General features: G+C 38.2%; 1 protein-coding gene across 1 annotated transcript in view; it reads left to right on the top strand.

Moving 5' to 3' along the window:
• The window catches only part of LOC5565485 (serine-rich adhesin for platelets), a 76596-nt gene extending 74148 nt beyond the window's left edge, over positions 1-2448 (top strand). Inside the window, exon 19 of the mRNA XM_001649808.2 lies at positions 776-2448. Coding sequence (XP_001649858.2) covers positions 776-862 — 87 coding nt within the window. The 3' untranslated portion in view covers positions 863-2448. The remainder of the gene's footprint in view (positions 1-775) is intronic.
• The last annotated feature ends 20162 nt before the right edge of the window (positions 2449-22610 follow it).

Below are 22610 nucleotides of genomic sequence, written 5' to 3'. Positions count from 1 at the left end.
TGAGCAATTCCAATCATCTATTGCATTCTTTGATAATGAGTTCCGATGAGTTTGCAAAGAACCGCTGCTGTCTGGGACGACTTTCACAAATTGACCATTTTCATGGACATGCCGGATTTTCTGGAGAATTTGTTTACCATCGGAGCCAAGTTATTTCCGAGATGTGTGTAACCATCTCCTTACTGAACGGCACCTCTCTGATAAGATTTGGGTAACTAGGTGACGAATCCATTCAATAACTAGAACTATCAATAACTAGAACAGGTCAGCTCGGCGTGAAAAACGAGAAAAACCCAAACAAATTTGCATTGCCACACGCTCAAAAAAGCGTTCTGGAAAACGTGAACTGTCAAAAATACACCGTGAACTACCATCATTGGTCACAGATACATGATCTAGTTCACGGTGTATTTTTGCTTGTTGACGAGTTCACGTCTGCTGTTCACGGATACGAGAACGGATTTTTTTCTGTACAAAAAAACGGGGAGAGTTTCGACGGGGCGCCACTAACGCTGAATGTTAGTACAATTCTTCTCCTTCACTAAAAGCTTGGTTGGAGCATTGCTGAGAACGAGCATTTTGAGAATATTAGGTTCGTACCGCCACTTTGCGGGTTATACCAGCTATTACAATTTCGAAGTGTTGATTAAAGTTATGAGCCGTCCAATAAATTTAAAGGTTATTAAACCGTCCTCAAGGGTCACATTTGTTGTGAAATTTACATTATAGTAAGAGATAAAAATGTTCCCGTAACTCATCGTTTTTATTATTGCAGGACAAATCATTAGACCGACGATTTTGGAAGCAACTCAGCAAACGGCGTCGTGGCAGTCAAACCGAGCTCACAGCCAATGGTTCTTGAACTACCGACAATGACACCGGGCAATGGCATTTATAAAACCCCATAACCTAATCCATCTACAAGAGCCATTCTAATACTGGGATGATCGCAACAAGGACAAATTGGATCCGAATTCCGATTTCCAAAAAATAAAAATGAATTTAAACGCTAAGCAAACCTATCTACCTAACAAGTTTTAGCAAATATTTCGCACCATAAGAATCTCTGAGATTAGTTCGTTCGTAGATAGTATGATATATACAATAATCAACAAAAGTAATGCAAACCGTTCGTTAAAACTTATTGTCCTCTTCGTGCCCCTCCCCCCTACACCTTGTACTCTCTGAAGTGTTGTGTTTTTCTATGCGTTGTAATGTGTTTACAGGATTAGCAGTACAACTTCCAACATGTAGGATTTGGAATGAGTGTGTAGTATTGGAAAATGGAAATTCGATAATCATGGTTGAAGTGAGAACTACCTTATGGCAAATATTGGGAAGTCGGAACACAATAATTAGGATTTAGGTCAAGTGAACATTTAGCAATGCTGGCTTCGAAAACGAAGATGACAGCAAATGTAGGACAACAACAGAGCGAATCAATTCGTGATAGTAGATAATAAATTATGTTTTAGTTGTTTATTTGGTAGAAAATCGGTAGTTAACTTTATCTAACATTGAGAGAGTTTTGATAATACCATAGTTTAGGAGTGGACAGTGTTTTGCTAGTGTGTATATATTTTTATCTGTGAATTTTAAAATACAAAATTTGTTACAACTCGCATGAATCAAATACGAACAATGAACCTTACAGGAAGCAGGAGGCATTTGTCATCGCAGTGATATTCAGAATGATATGATTATTATTGATGGCTTTAGATGCAATCATTACGACTAATTTAAGATCACATTTGACTGTGGTTTTATTGAAGTATGCAATTTTATCTTAAACGGTATGTCATTGTGCGTAGTAGGTTTTATGTTTCTGTTAGATGTAGCACTTCAAAAACAGGTCAATTCGATGCCATCAGTAAGTAAAACGGGTCCCGTCCTAACTTTTTATGACGTAAATTAAGCACCATTTTATTCAGAACGATACATCAGTCCACTATATATCCACGCCAAAGAATTCAGTTTTCATTCAAACGTCCAACATTATTTCCAATTCCGTCGAATCAATTCCACTTCACTCGTGTAATTAAAAGTCCCACTTTTAAAAATAACGTTTCCAGTAACAAAAAATAATCTTAATGAACACATAAATTTTAACGGTTCCATCTGAAATAAGTAAAATAAAATAGATAACGGAAAACGCCAAATCACACAGCTTTACCGAAAAGATTCAATACGATCATTCAGTCTCTTTCATAGCTAAGTAAGAATTCATTGGATCGAAAACGTACATCAGGAGATAAACTTACTAGCATAATTATTCACAGGCAAATCAAAATCTTTGCAATTTTATCAAACTCCAAATCAACCGAACGATCATTCAAGAAGTAAGAACAAAATAGACACATAGAATACATTAGTTCCAAAAATGGCAACTTTCTGCAGATTTCAAACACCGATTCCAAAACAAGTACAGTCATGCAAATAGGTAACGATGCACTAGATGAATGATTTTCGATACAGATCAAGTATTTTGCCTTACGAACTCATAGTTGTACATTTTCGAGAAATGGAGTAGAATTGTAGACCACGAAGCACTCTTCTACAAACGATACGATTGCAGCAGTGAATAAAAGAAATAAAATTCATTTTCATTAATCGAAATAAACAAATGGACTCGTTTCTGATATCACACTATAAATACCGTGTCATAAATTGAGCGACAATGCATTAGTCATCGCTCACAACCCGTAAACACAGCTGTTGAAGTAAGCCTGATCCATCATTTATAAATCCTGGTCCGCGTTTCGATAATCACCCAATCCACTCCTAGTCGGGTCTTACAAAGCGACAAAGATCAGTTTCAGCTGGTCAAGGGATGTAATACCAATAGAAATAATAAACCATAGAAGAATAATGTCGCTGGTGTTCCCTTTGTTCTCGCTCAGAAACATATTGGGTACATAAGTGTCAAACTGCATACATTTTCGCGTTGACATTTATAGCCCCGCCTATCTCCGCCAGCAAAAGATGTTCCTACTGCGACGCCAGCGACATTCTTCTTCTATGGTTTAATACTTCTATTATAATACCCCCATGGACTTCAATTTTTCTCTCTTCAATGAATGACGCCGAATTGATCCTCATAAAAGTTTTACAAACTTACGACGCTCTTCCCTGACCTCAAGTGCTACTCGAGCTGACTCAGTTGGTCATTAGTTGCACTTCAGAATGAGATTTTGTTCGAGTTGGAGAGATTTACCTTATCAAAACCGTTTCTTCCGACATTGTCAATGATCCCAAAATCCTGCGTTCAATTGGCCATCGTGAAGACAGAAGAGTCGCGTGGAAGTGGTACCTTTGTCATATCAGCAATGATGATGTGTTGAAACTTCTAGAGATAGAGAGAGGTAGAGATAGTACAAAGGGCATATACTGCGCCTCAGCCTGAAACTTGTTGAGACTGACGCTGATGCTACTCATGGGCCAAGGTAGAACCATAACTTGGTGATGCAATCGCTTAGTATAGTGCAAATCCTACCTAGTTTGGAAAGTGGCTACGGTTAGGGTAGCTAAGATCAATGAATCCAGCAAAAATAAGAACAGCAACGATCTATCTTCTGGCACGGTAAATGGCTGGGCATAGCGTATCATTGGTACCTCGCGTACCCGCAGGAATAAAATAGACCCCTTTGTACGGTCCTTAGCCTCTTGCCCAGCAACTCCTAACCCTACCTCCTCGTGGTACTATCCGGGGTACGAGTATCCACAGGGAAGATCGGGTAACCAACCACCGGTGGAAACTTTGGTCGTATGGTGACAGAGTGGGGGGGGGGTTCGCATCTGCAAACGTGGAGCGTCTGTACTCCATGTTAGGAGCGGCTTCCAACAGAGTCTGTTCCCCATGTCAGAGGCGGCAGATCACGTCGGATTAGTGCAATTTTCATTTATTTATTTCACGCCACAATACTCGGTTCGTGGCCGCATCTCTCCATCCTCTGTTCTGCCCCACGCTCGCCAAATCGATACGCACTTGATCTGCCCACCTAGCTCGCTGCGCTCCACTCCTTCTTGTACCAACCGGATCCGAAGCAAACACCATCTTTGCTGTCCGTCATTTTTGCAACATGCCCTGCCCATCGTATTCTTCCAAGTTTGGCCACCTTCTGGATGCTGGGGTCGCCGTAGAGTTGGGCGAGCTCGTGGTTCATTCTTCGCCGCCACACACCGTTTTCCTGCACACCGTCGAAGATCGCCCTAAGTACCTAACGTTTGAACACTCCAAGTGCTTGCAGGTCCTCCTCGAGCATCGTCCACGTTTCATGCCCGTAGATGACTACCGGCCTTATGAGCGTTCTGTACATGATACATTTGGTGCGTGAGTGAATCTTTTTTGACCGCAGCTTCTTGTGGAGGCCATAGTAGGCCCGACTTCCACTGATGATGCGCCTCCGTATTTCACGGCTAACGTTATTGCCAGCCGTCAGCAAGGATCCAAGGTAGACGAACTCGTTGACCACCTCGAACGTATCCCCGTCTATCGTAACACTGCTACCTAGGCGAGCCCTGTCGCACTCGACCCCACACGCTAGCATGAACTTTGTCTTGGTCGCATTCACCACCAGTCCAACTTTTGCTGCCTCGCGTTTCAGGCGGGTGTACAGATCTCCCACCTTTTCAAATGTTCGGCCGATAATGTCCATATCATCCGCGAAGCAAACAAATTGATTGGATCTCGTAAAAATCGTACCCCGGCTATTAAGCCCGGCTCTTCGCATAACACCTTCTAGCGCAATATTGAACAACAGGCACAAAAGTTTATCACCTTGCCGTAGTCCCCGGCGGGATCCAAACGAACTGGACTGCTCGTCTGAAACCTCCACACAATTTTGCACACCTTCCATCGTCGCTCTTATCAGTCTCGTGAGCTTCCCGGGAGAGCTGTTCTCGTCCATGATGTTCCATAGCTCTACGCAGTCAATACTGTCGTACGCCGCTTTGAAATCGATGGAAAGATGATGCGTTGGGACCAGGTGTTAACGATATTTTGGAGGATTTGAAGTACAGTAAAGATCTGGTCCGTTGTCGATCCGCCGTCAACGAAGCCGGCTTGATAACTTCCCACAAACTCGTTTACTACAGGTGACAGACAACGGAAGATGATCTGGGATAATACTTTGTAGGCTGCATTTAGAATGGTGATCGCTCGAAAGTTCTTACAATCTAACTTGTCGCCCTTCCTTCCACTCCTCCGGTAGCTGTTATGTTTCCCAGATTGTGTCTATCAGCCGTTGCAGACAAATGGCCAGCCTTTCCGGGCCCATCTTTATGAGTTCAGCTCCGATACCATCCTTACCAGCAGCTTTATTGTTCTTGAGCTGGTGAATGGCATCCTTAACTTCCCTCAAAGTGGGAGCTGGTTGGTTTCCATCGCCCGCAGTACCGACGAAGACATTTGCTCCTGTGCTCTCAGCGCCATTCAGGTGTTCGTCGAAGTGCTGCTTGCACCTTTCGATCACCTCACGCTCGTCCGTTAAAATGCTCCCATCCTTATTCCTGCACATCTAGGCTCGCGGCACGAAGCCGTTGCGGGATGCGTTGAACTTCTGATAGAACTTACGCGTTTCTTGAGACCGGCCCAGCTGTTCCATCTCCTCGCACTCCATCTCCTCCAGTCGGCGTTTTTTCTCCCAGATGAGGCGGGTCTGCTGTTGCCGTCTATAACGCTCCACGTTCTGCCGGGTCCTTTGATGCAGTATGACCGCCCGCGCTGCGTTCTTCTCCTCCAGAATCTGCCCACACTCCTCGTCGAACCAATCGTTCCGTCCCACACACCCGACGTTCCTCTCAGCTGCATTGTTGATGGCTGCCTTCATTGTTCTCCAGCAGTCCTCAAGAGGGGATTCATCCAGCTCACCCTCTTCCGGTAATGCAGCCTCGAGGTGCTGCGCGTACGCAGTTGCGACATCCGGTTGTTTAAGCCGCTCTAGGTCATACCGGGGAGGCCGTCGATACCGTACGTTGTTAACGACGGAGAGTTTTGGGCGCAGATTGACCATCACCATATAGTGGTCAGAGTCCATGTTAGCGCCACGATAGGTCCTGACGTCGATAATGTCGGAGAAGTGCCAATAAGAACGTGGTCGATTTGTGATTCTGTCTTCTGCGGTGATCCCAGGTGTATGGAAGGCTGTGCTGGAAGTAGGTGCTACGAATAGTCATATCCTTGGAGGGGGTTATGGACAAAAGGTCGAAAGACAAAAGGTCGAAAGACAAAAAGTCGAAAGGACAAAAGGTCGAATATGATTTGCTTGGTGGGAAATTTTTCCTTCTTTGAAAATAGATTTTCGACCTTTTGTCCCTCCTTTTTTGTTCTTCGACCTTTTCTCTTTCGACCTTCTGTCATTAAGACCTTTTGTCTTTCGACCTTTTGTCATAGATTCAAGCGTTCAGATCTCCTATGATGATTGTGACGTCGTGGCTTGGGCAGCTGTCGTACTCGCGTTCGAGCTGCGCGTAAATAGCGTCTTTGTCATCATCAGTGCTTCCGGAGTGAGGACTGTGCACGATTAGTATGCTGAAGTTGAAGAACCTGCCTTTGAGCCTCAACTTGCACATTCTCTCATTGATCACGCGCCTCTGCGTATCACCCATCATTATAAAAGCTGTTCCCAGCTCGTTTGTGTTGCCGCAGCTCTGGTAGATGGTATGGTTACCTCTAAACGTTTGCACCATTGATCCCTTCTAACACACGGATACTCACGAGTATATGTTTGCTAACTTTTTTCCGTTTCTTTTGGTATGTATTTACTTCCGAGCAGACGAGCGCGACCTTTCTCATACCAAGACTGTTTGTGATTCTGTTTTGTTTATTTTACGTTGGTTTACACTCGTGAGGTGCTTCGTGATGTCAATATTATCTTCGCAGCACTAACCCGGAGTCGCGAGTTAACCCTCTCATGCGAAGTAAGTCCGTTTTTTAAACCGGTAGAAATTGCATTTGGTTTGATGAAGCGATCCTTGAGAAAGTATCATCACGAAAATTCACCTATTTTGAGACACATTTGTTCTACAGTTGCCAAATTACAAAACTTTTCTTCCAAGGGCATTTTTGAGAATTGTGGGAACTATTCCGGGGGTATTTTCTTGCCTGAAAAAGGATTAAACCAGGACGTAAAAGGAATGGATTTCAACATTACTCCACTTTGATGTGTAGCAGCCATTGATTAAAAGCATAAAAAAGAATCGAATAAAAATTTATTATGGTTCAAAATTAAAACACGTTTCAGCATTTCGTTATGAAAAAAAAAATTTTTTTTGAAGAAAATCTCGAGTTTAATTTGTTTAAATCCTTACGCATGATCAGAGTCCTCACAATCTGTCACCCGTGATGAAAGGTTACGACTAGCTCTGATTCTTCAGGCCGTAGGTTGGATTCAATTCTGTCGAACAGTTCTGATTCAGCAGCTCCTTTAGCTTTCATCGCACTCAACTTGTTGGCAGCACCTTGGATGATTGAAAAGGCAAATGATACAATCTTTTTGAGGTCTGCAACATCTTTTGCCCAAACGGTGTTGACAACGTTGGCCACTATCATCCTACGATGCATCGCCTGCAATATAGCCGATTCTGACACTGCAGCCCATCGAAAGCAGCCCCTTTCGTTTTTAAAGCGATCTTTTTTATGCGCTGGTAAAGAATTAACATAATTCACCCATAATAGTCATGAACTGTAATGGCCTTCGATGTGTGGGTGAGATGAGCGTAGTTCTTCTGCAAGTGCTGAATCATCGCGAGTGGCTGTCGCCCTCGATCGGTCGAGGTTTTGTGGAGAAATCTAACCTTTTGGGAGCTTTTGTTTCCATATTCAAGTAATACACAAACACGGAAATTTTCAGCTCCTCGCCTTTCCATGTACGTAGTACTCGAGGTGTTATGTTTTTATTGCATAGACCTTTTATTTCGATTTATTCTACAACACCACAAACTCGCCAATGTCCCCGAAATCAGACAGCTCTTTTTCGCACCACGACGGCACACCATTACGAAATTCCACCTTCCGATTCTCATGATGCTTGGCTGTATTCCAAATACACCGAAGGATGTCATCGAGGTTGTTCCCAACAATGTCTTTGGAACAAACTTGTCCTGGACGTAGCTGGCTTCGATACAGTTTGCGACAGAATGTTCCTTTGAACCAGAAAATGTAGTTCTCGGGTGCACCATCCAGGGCAAAATATTCGCCAAGTGCTTCAGGCTCAGATGTAGTTTCGGGAGCAGAATATATGGAATCGTCCATAATAGTGTCCAACTCGGGTAAGAGCAGTCCCTCTTGGTTTTCGTCCAAAGGGTCGTCTTCTAACCACTCTTCCTCGAGAAACTCATCACTGCCGTAAGATCTGATATTGAAATTTAATTCTGTTACATTGCGTGATTCGTTTATTTCGAAAATCAACTACTTACCGGTCCATTTCTGCAACTCTTACTACCACAATAAGATTTTGACGTTAACTACGTCTTACGGGAATATAGAGTAAGGTGGGGCAAAAGTTCGACCTTAGTGGTATAATCAAAGTTGCCAGGAAAACAATAGCAGTTAAAACAAAACAAATACCATACAGTGAACCTTCAACATATTGGCTATAATTTTGCAGAACAAACTGGTGTCAAAATATTTACCCATTTTTAGTTATAACAGTTTCAAAATTGATTGTCTTATTCGAACTTTTGCCCCACCGGTGGGGCAAGAGTTCGAATCTAGTGTGGGGCAAAAGTTCGCTGACTAAAACACAAAATATCGATCCTTTTATGACAGGCATACTTTAAACCAGCCGTAAACTTAAGTTTGACAAAAAATACACACTAAATTTTCATCAAAATGTAGCCCAAAACCGGATTAATTGTAAAACACTCAAAAATAGCAGTTTTTCGCAAAACTAAGTGGAAATGTAAAATTTTGGTGACAATTTTCACACGATCAGACAAATTTAACAAAATTTGAAGATAATATGTGGATTTTAGGCAATTTGCAAATTTTTCCGTGATTTCATACATGAGTCGAACTTTTGCCCCGCTGATTCGAACTTTTGCCCCACTATGGGCCAAAAATTGTTTTCAAGCATTTATGCAAAAACTAATACACCTCAAAGCAACCTTATGATAGACCAAGAAACGCCCTTACATAAAATATTGAAAAAGATTTTATCTTCAATTGGTTCAATGCAACGAAAGTTTGGCCAAAAATTACGATATTCACGTCGAAAAACAACAAATAGCCATAACTTTTCCAAATCTCAATCGATTTTTATGATATTTGGATTAAAAGTCTCTTACTTGAATAGCATTCGAATCACCATGACATTTATAAGATTTGTTTTCAATTGAGCTAGCAATCTTAAAAAGAAACTCTTGCCCCACTCGAACTTTTGCCCCACTTTACTCTACTGGGTGTCAATTGAAAATCTAAAATTTTGCGACCGTCACGAAATTATATAGGATTTTGAACGCTAATAACTCAGTCATTTATCGAAAGATTTTCAATATTTTTCCACGAACCGGTCGCAATGTATACAACAATTTTCTCGAATGGAGAAAACTATTCATTATCGACAATAAACTACTAGAAATTGGGAAAATGTCGACCCCTTTCTTACGCAACCAATCACGTGCAAACTATAAAAGCAGACCGATTCCTGCTTCTTCGCTCATTCTTATTTTTGCCGTCAGACTGTGAACATGGTCGGCGAGCAAGTCTCGAGTGACTTTCGCATTCTCAGCTCAGTTTTCAATGGGACACGAATGGAACAACAACACACATATCGGAGCCGCCACGACTAAACCCGCTTGTGGAAGCACCCATCGTCATCGCCACCGCAAACCTCATCGGGCGAGGAGGATTTCAACCTGTGCGCCGTCAAAATGTGTCCATGTTGCGTGAATTCAACAATTCATCCGGCCCTTTCCAAGGCCAACAAATGTATTTTAAAGAGTTAGTTGTGTAATATTCTCTAATGCGTTCACCACATACTTACTATAATCTCTTAATTCATCTCATAGCATCATACAATAACTGATTTATTACGAATAATTGACAATACGGCAAATTGAGGATGTTTCCGAGGACACTGCTGCAGTGCCGTTAGGATGAGTGCTCAACATTTCACAACGATTGTAAAATAGAGTGGCGTTTCAAACGGCGTCTTTGATTTCCCGTATTTTATGGGAAAACTTCGATTACGAAAATTATTACATGTATCAAAATTGCACAGTCGAGTCTAGTACACGACACTGAAGACGGCCTTACAGCGTATCTGTTAAAGGATACAAACTCTAGTGGAATTTAATGGTATTGTACTTAATTCGGTTTTATAATCTACTTCAAATTGCACAATTGTACACACTAAACTCATACGGTGAATTTCACCGTAATCTCAACAGCTGAACAGTTCGGTGAAATAAAACACCGTAATTCCGACGAAATTTTATGAATTCCAATGATTTTTCACCGAATATTTCATTTTATTTCACGACAGCAACATGAAGCGCAGAAGCAATGGAGCAGTTTCCAATGATCTTCCCTCGGATAAGGATTTACTCGCAGCAGCAAAGCTGACTTTTTCCAAGCCTCCAGACAAGCAACGTGGGATCAAATTTCAGAGAGGCGAAATTTTGAATCCGTATCCTGTCGATGATGGATTCCCTTCGTGCTCAACCTCTAGTTCGAACTGGTTGTTTGGTCCTGCCTTAAGCAACTCCGTTTCGCAGCATTGTTCTTCGTGCTCCTGTGAAAAGACGTGTTTTCGATCAACTTGACGCAGTCTTCAGACGTAGACCCTGACGATCCAATCGTGGCTGATGTACAACCAGTTGGTAATATTTTAAATAATGACAATGTATCTAATAATGGATCTGAACTTTCAAATAGTGTTATACAAAGGGATGTGTTACCATCAACTTCTTCAAAAACAAATACTACCGAAATTTTAGTATATTGCCAAAATTTTAATCGCATGAAGAGTGGATCTAAAATGAACGAAATTTATGAAAGAATTGTCACTTCATCTTTCTCAGTTGTTTTGGGCACAGAAACTAGTTGGAATGAAATAATTAAAGCTGCATTTTTAGGTTTAAATCCAATAAATCATGTGAAAAACCGGCAAAACTGTTATTTGGACTTCTTATTCTCAAATATTATGGAAGATTTCTGTGTGAATGAATCTTTTTCTCCACTATGGAAAAATGAAGCATTTCACACAGCTATTGAGTACTCAATTTTTGTTCACAATAATCACAATACTAACAACTGTGACTTTGAGAATTTCTTTGATTATAAAAACGCTAATTATGACGGAATTAAACAAAAATTAAAAAGAATAGATTGGCAATCCGTTTTGAAAAACCAGGAAGATTTAGAAAGTGCAGTGACGGATTTTTATTCAATTTTGTCGGAAATTTTTCAGATGGAAGTTCCAGTATTGCGAAGACGTCGTAGAAATGGGTCGAAAAAACCCTGTTTGGATTAATAAGCAAATAACTAATTTAAAAAATCGTAAGCCAAAGGCTCATAAAATTTACAGGCAACAAAAATCTCGAGAAAGTTTAGAAAATTATTTGTATATTGTCAACCAACTTAATCAAGCCATATTCGCTGCACTTGAAGAGTACAACACAAAAATAGAAAATGATATAAAATCTTGTCCTAGGAACTTCTTCAATTATGCTAAATCGAAGATGAAGTCTAACAATTTTCCATCTAAAATGACATTGGATGATAGAGCAGCAGATAATCCAGATGACATGTGCAATCTTTTTGCTACTTTTTTCCAAGAGACTTTTACTAACTTTTCGCATAAAGATCGAGATTTTGATTTTTTTTTTCTAGTTTTCCTGATTTTACAAACGATATCGGTGTTAGTCAAATACTGGTACAGGACATTTTAACAGGACTGAAGAATTTAGATTCCACCAAAGGATCAGGGCCAGATGGAATCCCACCTATTTTACTTAAAATCTTAGCTAATGATTTTACAGCACCAAGTCACTTGAAATTGGCAGATTTCCAAAAGAATGGAAAAGATCGTATCTCATACCCATTTACAAGTCTGGTAGAAAATCTGATGTTCGAAATTATCGTGGAATTGCTATTATTTCATCCATTCCAAAACTATTTGAATCAATTATAAATAAAAATGTGTTCAGCCAAATAAAACATAGAATAACGAATACACAACACGGTTCCTATAAAGGTCGTTCTACTACAATAAACCTTTCGGAATTTGTAAATTACACTTTGAATGCAAAGGATAGAGGTAACCACGTCGAAGCACTTTACACCGATTTTAGTAAGGCATTTGACCTACTAGACATTCCTATGTTGATTTTCAAGCTCAATAAAATGGGAATTGCGATGAGACTCCTCAACTGGCTTGAATCTTATTTAACATATCGCCAACAAATAGTTAGATTTGAGGGAAAATTGTCTAAACCTGTTCACGTCACATCAGGAGTTCCCCAAGGTTCGCATTTAGGTCCATTGTTATTTATATTATTTGTTAACGATATTTCGTATGTGCTTAAACATCTTAAAATTCTTATTTATGCCGACGATATGAAACTTTATATGAAAAACAAAAGCAACAAAGATAGCGACATTTATCTGAATGAAATAAGTATATTTGATATATGGTGTTCTAAATCCATAAAGCTACCAATATGTTGAGCTTTATTAAGCGTTTTAGCTACAATTTTCGGGATCCATATACGATTAAAACCTTGTTAATTGCTCATGTAAGATCAGTTCTAGAATATTGTAGTATTGTGTGGTCCCCACATATAAAAACACATGGTGATAGAATCGAATCAGTACAGAAGCAATTTCTTTTATATGCCTTACGCAAATTAGGCTGGACAACGTTTCCACTGCCATCATACGAGGCTCGATGCATACTTATCGATATTCAAACATTAAATGAGCGTCGCGAAACAGCCATGATTTCATTTGTCATTGATATTGTATCGCAGCGTATTGATTCCACCAATCTTTTATCCTGTTTGAATTTCTACACATTGTTTGCATAAATAATCATCGAACTAACTATGCAAAATTCGGCCCAATGAATCGAATGATGTCATTTTATAATCAGCATTGCACAGAAATTGATCGGACCATGTCGCGAACAAAGCTAAGATAATATTTTAATTCCTTAAGGTATGATACAACATAGAATTAAGGAAACATGTAGTCTACTATTGATTGACGAAAATAAATAAATAAATAATAATTAACCGTACTCCGTTGATTTATTTCACCGAACTGTTCAGCTGTTGAAATTTTACAGGAATCCGTAAAATAATTTAAGTGTGTAATAATTTTAGCAATTATAATAATGAATCAGAAATTTACCTTAAAACTTATGATTATCACTAGCTAAGTATTGAATATTTGGTAGAAGTCAACCCTTCCAACAAATCATTAATTTCTCACGCATTAGCATTTTCTGAGATTTTCAAGTAATTCTCAGCCCAACACATCATTGGACATACCCATTTCCCAGATTGGCCGATCAGAAAGAGAAGAACACGAAAGGGAGGAGCATCATTTGCTATTCTAAGGTTATAAAACATGCTTTCTTTGTCGGATTCGGTTTCATTCCATTTTCGCTTTCGAGCTGGTATGAGCTCCGAACCTGCTCAGCGAGGAGTACCACGGTGCCAGAAGCCTGCTGAGCTGTAGATTTCCAAGTTGCCAATCCAGCGTCTGGTTTGTGAAATCGAACAAGATTTCTAGATTGGATCGCGCTTCCAGAATTGGCCCTGCAGGAATCAGTGCGCTAACGCAAGATTTGTACGAGATGACTGAAGAAAATCACCCAAAGCCGCCTGTAGAAGCGCTCATCGTTATCGCCACCGCAAGGAGGATTTCAGCATGTGCGCCGTCAAAATGTGTCTGTATTACTCGAATCTTACAATTCAATCGGCCCTTTTCAGAGCTAACAAATGTGTACTAAACAGTTAACTGTGTAATATTCCCTAATACCACATACTTGCTAAATTCTTCTCGTAACATCATACAATATTTTATAATTGCCAATAAGGGCCTTCCTTAGCCTAGTGGTTAGAGTCCGCGGCTACAAAGCAAAGTCATGCTGAAGGTGTCTAGATTCGATTGTAACACAGTTTTGGAAGATTTCTTGAAGGATTCGTTTCAAATTATTGATGAAACATTTGAATGATTTTTTGTAATACCTTTGGCAGAAGTTTGAGTTTTTGTTCGATTTCGAGAATTCTTCAAAAAGTTTATCACGGTGCATTTTCTGCATTGGCGTAGGAACAGGGGGGACAGGGGGCCTGGCCCCTTTAGAATCATCCAGGCCAAACGTCCTGGATGTCGGAGGGCTCTTCACGACGGTCTGGGTCTCTGGGACGACTCCTGAAGCCACTTGGATGCTCTGGTTGGCTGGTGGACTATACTAGGCGAAATTGGCCTATAATAATGGGTCCTGAAGGGGGAACGGAATCGGGCAACGGTTAAACCGAGCGACAGGATTTACTCCTAACTGTCGTTGATAGTTGGTTCCTTCATACCTGATTCGAGTATAGCCGTCGAACGAACTTTAATTTCAACGGTTATTTTGAGTAAACTGGGTATACGGTTGAATCTGCGAACTGGTTGTCTCGAAGTTCTAAATTGAATAGGCTTTGCTCTTGGCTCAGTTCGACCCAGATGCCTGTCCCTTTTCCCTCTATCCCTTTCATCCTTTATTTTCCCTTTTTGATGTGGGTTTAACTGTGGCAACCCGTTTTCCCCTTTTTGGCTCAATATTATGTGTGTTGTCTTAGACTTGTTCAGTGTATGGTGATAGTGTGTTAACAAATTTTGTTCTCATATATCCACATTTTCTAATAGTTTACTAACATTTAACAAACAGAAGGATAACAATTAACACAATATAATATTAACTCTACTAACAAATACTAACCAATTAACAAACTTATTCTTAACAAACAATTAACAAAGTTAGCGTATCTCAACGGTAACATGTGTGATACAGCATCAGCGTGACGGTTCTGACTTCGGTGTATCACGCAACAACCGAAAGTTTATCCGCCCGACCGTCGATCGATTGGTTACTGTTAGAACTAGCTTCTTGTTGTATTCGATAAGTGCAATTTTTCAACATCTCCGTTGCCAAAAATACCGTGATACAAAAAAGTAGAAGTTTGATTCCAAAAATTAGTTTTTCTTCTGAATAATCCTAATAATGCTGTTTAGCATAAAGCAGCATATTCACTGCATTCTGATTTTGCATGTTTTTGGAGTATACCTTGCCTGAGGTGTGCGATGATGATGACGATTTCCCTTATAAAAAATCACTAAAAAAAATCCATACATTAATTCCTCTACCGGCAGCTTCATTTTACCACTAAAAAGTATTCAAATCACGATAACTTTTTTGTTTTTTGATATTTTTGCACAATTTTTTCACAAACTCTCAAAAAAACTCTTCTAGTTTTAGAATAGGTGTCGAAATTGATAATTGGTCATCTGGATCCGGAGATATTCCAAAATTCCTTGGGGGACCGACGCGTAGCCATAACCAAGTAAAATATCTCAGACTACAGAATTTTTATCAGAGATTTTCTCAGAGTAACTCCTTATTACCTAAAATATATAAAATGACCAAAAACAATTTTTTTTCTAAAAATTTTCGATATTATTTATAGAATTTAAGTTGAATCTATTTCCTCAAGTAATATTTAAGGGTGGCTTCAGAACTTTTGAATTGTTTTCGAAATTAGTCAAATAATATTGTGGGACTTGTTCATATTTTCAAAGCGAGTTCCTTCTGATGAGCATCCATTCCTTCTATGTCTATTATTAGCAAATCGATTCCGGAAAAAGTTCAGTTTTCCCTCGCAATCCTTCCAAAAAATCATTAATTCTGTCAAATCTAATACGAAGATATTTCGGTGTAAGTTCTACTAGAAATTCTTCGGTGATTTTTAAACAGTTTTCCCAAAAAAATGTTTACAAATTCTTCCGCAAAGTTCATTTAATGTGCTTTAGAAATACAGTAGGAACCCGATTTTGTCAGCCCCTCGATGAATTTAGGTTGACAAAATCGGGAACCTGACAAAATCGGGTCATATTTGTTATTTCTGTTTTAAAAATTTTGACGTGTTAATAATTGCTTATGAACCGCGTTTTCAACCTACATAGACTTTTGAGGGGGCGAGAGACATGGGCATAGCCAGGTTTTTTTTTGTTTTTCAGGGGGAGAAGACCGGCCCTCACAATTTCATTCTCAAATTTCGTGTCGAAACGTTCTTTATACACTGTCCCTACATCTTTTTTGCATAAAAAATAAAAATATACAGGACATCTACCCTACTTTTTCACAGTAAGCAAAGAAAGGTCTTAAACGCGTCTTGAGTAACGGTTCCTTCTAACGTATTGGAAAATTCTTGTGTAACGGTTCCATCTAACGTCTTGGAAAAATTTTGAAGATTCAATTCGTAGTGATTTTTTTGATCGGTAATTTTGCTCTGACCAGTATGAAAACCAGAATCAACCTGAATCCTAGTTGTACATGACCATTGAATTATCTTAAAATTTCTGCTAAAACACCGAAATTCATAAAAAAACATAAAAATTCCTTTCAGATTTATTTTTAGAAATTCCTTCGAATTGGCATCAGTAATTGCCTCGACACTCTTCTTGGAATTCCTTTAAGTGTAGTTCATAAAATGTTTCAACTGGGATCTTTCTAACAAAAAGTTTTTTGAAATGCATCCTAAAGTGAAATATTGAAATAATTTATAGAATTATTTCAGAAATTTCACAGGCATTTATTTAATCAAGAATTTGACCTGGAATTGTTGTAAAAAAATCTCAGTGTGAAAACCAAAAAGTAATATTTTTAGAAACTTTCTTATTTTTCTGTTGCTCTTAGAAGTTTTCATAAATGACATTCGATGAAGTCGAGAATATCAGGAATTATTCCTATGCCAATGGGATGATTAAATGTTTAAAAATGATCTTAGAGAAATTCCTGGTCGAATCATGGAAACATCTCGTGAGATGTTTCCTGTAAGAAGCCTTTAATAATATTAGCAATTTTGCAAAAATTTAAGAAGTAAAATAAGAGGGATTTCTGAAGGAATCTCAAAGGCAGTTTTGAAAGGAATTTTGAAATTATCGAAAGATTTTTCGTCCTACGTCAATTTTTATTAAGAAGAAGCCACAACAAAATATAATTTTAAAGGGATCTTTTCAATATTTTTTGAAGTTATTCAAGGCCCAATCCCAATAAAACATTAGGGAGCAAATTTTAAAGGAATATTTAGAGATATTTCTGCGGTACACCACGAATGAATGTAACAAGAAGTTAAAGTAATTGAAGTAATTCCTTGAAAATTAAATTTTTTTATAGGAATTTCTGGTGTACTTTCTGGACGAGGGAACGCATGAAGAAACATCTTTAAAAAATATTCTATGGAATCCTAATGAAACTTTTTTTTTTCAAAAATATTCAGGTAATAATTTTAAAAATTGTTCCAGAAACATTAAACAGAACATTAAACAGATTTCTTAAGTATTCGTTTAAGATTAAATTGAATACTTTAAAAATCTGTTTAATGTTGCCAGTATGTTAAAGACACGGACACCGTCTTCAGCCATTTAGCTGCACAGACTGTAACTTAACACTAGACAACGGAAAAGCATGCTCCAATGGTACAGCCGAGAAACATTCCTGACGAAAAGTTTCAATGGCTGCAGCGGGAATCGAACCCACACCTCATGACACGATGCGCTCATTGCCTGGCGACACTAACCGCACGGCCACGAAGCCCACAATTTGGAACAATTTTAAAAATTATTAACTGAATATTTTTGAGAAAAAGTTTCATTAGGATTCCATAGAATACTTCTTAGAGTAGTATTTAGAGAAATTCTTGGAGGAATTCTGAATAAACCTACACACCTAGTGTCTTTTGCATGAACTCGGCTGTGTTTTTCGGTTTTTTAAATTTTTACCAATAATTGTCAGGTTGCTAAGTAACGAAGCACGATTTGCTGATATTCGAAATCTTATGAAATTCGTTTATTGACAACGGCTGTACATATCTCGTTTACGGGCTGTTTATAAAACCTTCGAACAATTTCTGACAAGATGTTTTTAAAAAGCCTGATAGTTTGGTAGACTCTATAAGTTTTACAATGTATCATGACGTAATCTTTACGAGGGCTGGAGACAATCTTTGAAAAATGCAAATACAAGATTAATTCCCGTAGTAAAATTGTTCTATCGTATAAAGGGAAAGATGCATTGCCATTGCACCCTCTGGCTACGCCTGTACGTTGTAAAACATGACGAATACAATTTTATGATATATTTAAAATTGGCTGACAAAATCGGGTCAAATAGCTGACAAAATCGAGAGTAGACAAAATCGGGGGCTGACAAAATCGGTTCAGCACTGTATTTCCAAAATATTTCACAGATTCAAAAATTCATTTATGTTTTCTTTTTTTATAAATTTTGGCTCATTTCCCCGGCTAATTCATGTTCCAATTCAGAAAATTGTTTTTGAAATTTGCTTTTTCTTCCGAAATAAGCATAGCGGTAAACGAACCTGTACAGAAACATGGGGCAAAATACCTGGGAAGTAGAAAATTTATGACGATATTCAAAAAAAATTGTATTGATCTTCCTTGAAACACTTCTTTATAAATAATTTTACCAATTTTTGGCAGAATTTAATTCTTGGTTTGAATTTTTGGGCGATACGAGGGCGGAATTTCTAGAGGATTTTTGGCAGTATTCTATAAAACCAGAAGTCAAGGAAGGGTGGATTTCAAGAATAATTTCTAAAGAAGATTCAGATGGACCTTCTTGAGAAATTTGGAGAGTGGATAAATTTTTTAATGATATTTATGAAAGAATCTTGAGATTTCTATTCGTAAAATATGGAGTAATTTCTAGAACCTAAAAGAGTACTTGATGGAGCCTCCGGAGATTTTTTTTAGAAGTTCAAGAATAAATGGCAAAATCTTAGTGAATCTGGTAAGCGAATTCTAGGTGGCTGCAGATTGTTCACGCTTGAGTTATAGCTTACGCATTTCAACAGCTACAATATCTTACATTAATTGGATTTTCATTGACTTATTGGCTTTTTTCACTATTTTTTCTCACTCATAGCTTCCCAAATCGAAAAAAATGTTATTAATTCTATCAGAGATTTAACATTTAAGTGAAAGACGAAATAAAGGCCTCCATGTTCTTTGTAGTTGCCCAAAATTTTATGGCACATAAGGTAATAGATCAAAATTCAAAATGCCGTGAAAAGTGTACTGCAATCTGCCAAACTTGGGTACCAAGGGACCAAATGCAGCACTAGAAGTGGTACCCAATCTTGACCCAACTTCTATGTCTCTATTCGTTTCTGCTTCAAAAGTCATGCTGTTGTATTTTGTACAACACAGGTAGAAAAACCTCGCTTATCATACACGGTATCAGCGCGGTGCTTCTGACAATGGCCAACCGTGTGACGATTGTAAGGTTAACTCAACGAAGGCGCGCCCCTATTGATCATAATTGACTCATTTTCTGATAAAAACAAAACATTAGTACTTCCGGAGATTTTTGTTTTAGAAGTTCAAGAATAAATTGCAAAATCTTAGTGAATCTGGTAAACAAATTCTTAAAAAAAATCCCAAAAAAATCACTGCTGCGGTAGAGAAACTTTAGAGAGAACTTCAAAAGCAAAGTTGGAAAAACCGTTGGCGAACTCTCTGAAGAATTCGTGGAATGAATCCATGCTTAGTGATTTTGAAGACATTTTTGGTGAGACTCCTAGAATTTTTTGAACAACATTTTGGAGAAATCCTCAGAAATTCCTGAAGATCCTAAACAAATTAAATACAAACACAGGAGGATACTCAAAACTAATAATTGAAATTTATATAAAATGTGTACCTAGAGGACGTTCCAGGAGAAATAATTAAAACAATTTGTAATGCAATCTCAGGCTGAATTCTCTAAGATATTTTTTGAGCCATTCGATAGAGATTTTTCGAGAAATTTTCTGATGAGATCAGATAGTCTACGATAATTTTCCGTGGGAATCCCAGGACGATCTCAGTGAAAACTGGTAAACAAGTCTTTGAGAAAGCACTGAAAAGTACGAACATAATTCATGAAGAAATTCTCAGAGGAATTGAATACCTGAAAAGATCAAAGAAGAAACACAAGACATTCCTTGAGAGTTCTCTTAATAGAATTCTTGAAAGATTACAAAAGAATGAATCTTTTTGGAAACGATAATTGAAATTTACAAAAATGACTGATGTGCCGCGAAATGAGATAAAATAAAAAATAAATGAAATCTATAGAAACAATGAAATGTATGAAAATCGTGATTATTACGACCGGCATTACTTCGGTAAAACAAGTATTTGCTAGGCCCTCACTAGGCCCCCTCCAGAGAAAAATCCTAGCTACGCCAATAATTTTCTGAACACTAGAAACAAAAAATCATATATAATAATTTGCTTCGTAGCAAACTGTTACCCCCATATAACAGCTAAGAGTTTTTCAACAATATTTCACTTAGTTAAAAATAACAAACAACAAACTGAAAGCAAAATCACCAAAAAAAAACCTACTGTTAAAATCCTTGAATGCTGAGGAATTTGTCAGTACATTTAAAACAAAATTTATCAAAACCCAATAGTATTCGTTTCCCTTAATTTAAAACTATTTTTTTTTTAATTCAAAATCGTAGTAATTGCTATCAAAATGTTTTACTTGAGTTTTTGTGAAGTTCAGTCGTCAAAGTGAACGTATTTTCATTATTATCAGAAAATTTTAGGTCAAATTATGAAAGTTGTATAAACATAAATCAGGAATTTCATGTTTTGGTCCAATCTTACCCCCAACGACGGAATTCACCATGCCTGACTATACCAATAGAAGGTAACCTCTGTTCAAACAATTACACGTCATTTTACCCCTTTTCTGCATACATATACAGGGTACACCACCTGTTATGTTGGTATTTTAACATTGAATAACTTAGACATCGACGATTGACTTGGCTAGAAATGATTTGGAAACGTCAATCCAGTACAATTTTAACCATTAATAACTTTATACCGAAAACAATTCAATAACTGTTTAAGCCTGCATGAAAAAGATATTGGCTGATACTAATTTCAATAAGCCAGCGTTCCATACCTCAATGCTAATCAAATTGTTCAGTTTCTGCACATCCTACATTCTCTACACATCTGAGATCAAAAATAAGGGTTATTTGAATTGAATTTGGGAATCCAAATTTGACTCCCCCTGACTTCATTTTATGAAGCTATTTGAAAAGCAAATTTAAAGTCAGTAAATCTCGGACCATTGCCGAAATCATTGCAAACCCTCCCATAAAGCTTGAAAAAGTAAAGAAAGGCAGCGTCCATAAATAACGTAGCATTTTTGAACAATTTTCGAAACCCCCTCCCCCATCGTAGACTATTCTCCCAAAGCGTATACATGGTTCGTGGCCAGAGGAACTCGTAAATATTCCTGTGGCCGGAGTTATTCTGGTGGATTACTGGGTCAAGCCGGGTAAAAAGGGATATTTTCTGGGACATGTCAAGTTACCTTTATTTATTTTCAATGACAATTATTTTAATTTGCATAAATCATTAAGATCTGATATTCAACATTATAAATGGAGAGTTTTGCGTTTAAAATATACCGGATGTGGTCATTCGAACGTAATGCTCGGTAGAACCGGCTATAGATTTGTTGGATACTAAACCGTTTCAATTCTCGAAAAGTAGAAATCAAACATAATTGTGACCTAAAATGCGTTCCCATAAGCTTGGAACAGATGTTCAGATACAAATTAGCCATTTTATTGTGAGTTTTAGGCGTCCCGGCACCCGAAAATGGTCAGTTGTAGGATTAATCAAATGCAAAACTCATAGTTATCCAATTCAATCGTTTCTCAAAAGGTTTACACTGATGCAATTTTCTTAAAATTCTGTCATGTAGTGGCCACACTATGATCGATTCCGGAAATTATCTGTGATTTGAAATTTGCCTACCTCCAGGGATACAAACGCACAGTAACCTTCTCACCCGACCTGACCCAGTGATCCACCGGAATAACTCCGACGACAGGAATATTTCCGCGTTCCTCTGCCCACTTCTAGAAGCTAGATATGTGTGCCAGTATACTGACAAAAAATCATTTGAATCCATTAAGAATGCGCTGAGCGGTAAGGGTTTTAGAATTTTTGCTTTCACTCAGGTCTATACGGGTTAAAGAATTCTAGCAAAAAGCTCACAAGGATTGTCTTTTGTGTTTCTCCTTTGATTATTTCACGAATTAAATCATGTGCTTTGAAGAGTTTCCTCTGAGAATCCCTACGGGAATTTATTCATGAATTATGTTCGCACTTTTCAGTGCTTTTTTCAAGAACTCCTTTACTAGTTTTCATTGAGTTCGTCCTGGGATTCCCCAAGAGAATCATTCTCAGACTTTTTGATCTCATCAAAAAATTTCTCGAAGAATCTCTATCGAACTGCTTAAAAAATCGTTTGAAGAATTCCGCATTACAAATTCTTTTAATACTTTCTCCTCGAAGGTCCTCTAGG

Source organism: Aedes aegypti, chromosome 3, assembly GCF_002204515.2.
Source record: "Aedes aegypti strain LVP_AGWG chromosome 3, AaegL5.0 Primary Assembly, whole genome shotgun sequence".
NCBI lineage: Eukaryota > Metazoa > Arthropoda > Insecta > Diptera > Culicidae > Aedes > Aedes aegypti.
This window is presented reverse-complemented; position numbering and strand designations above follow the sequence as displayed.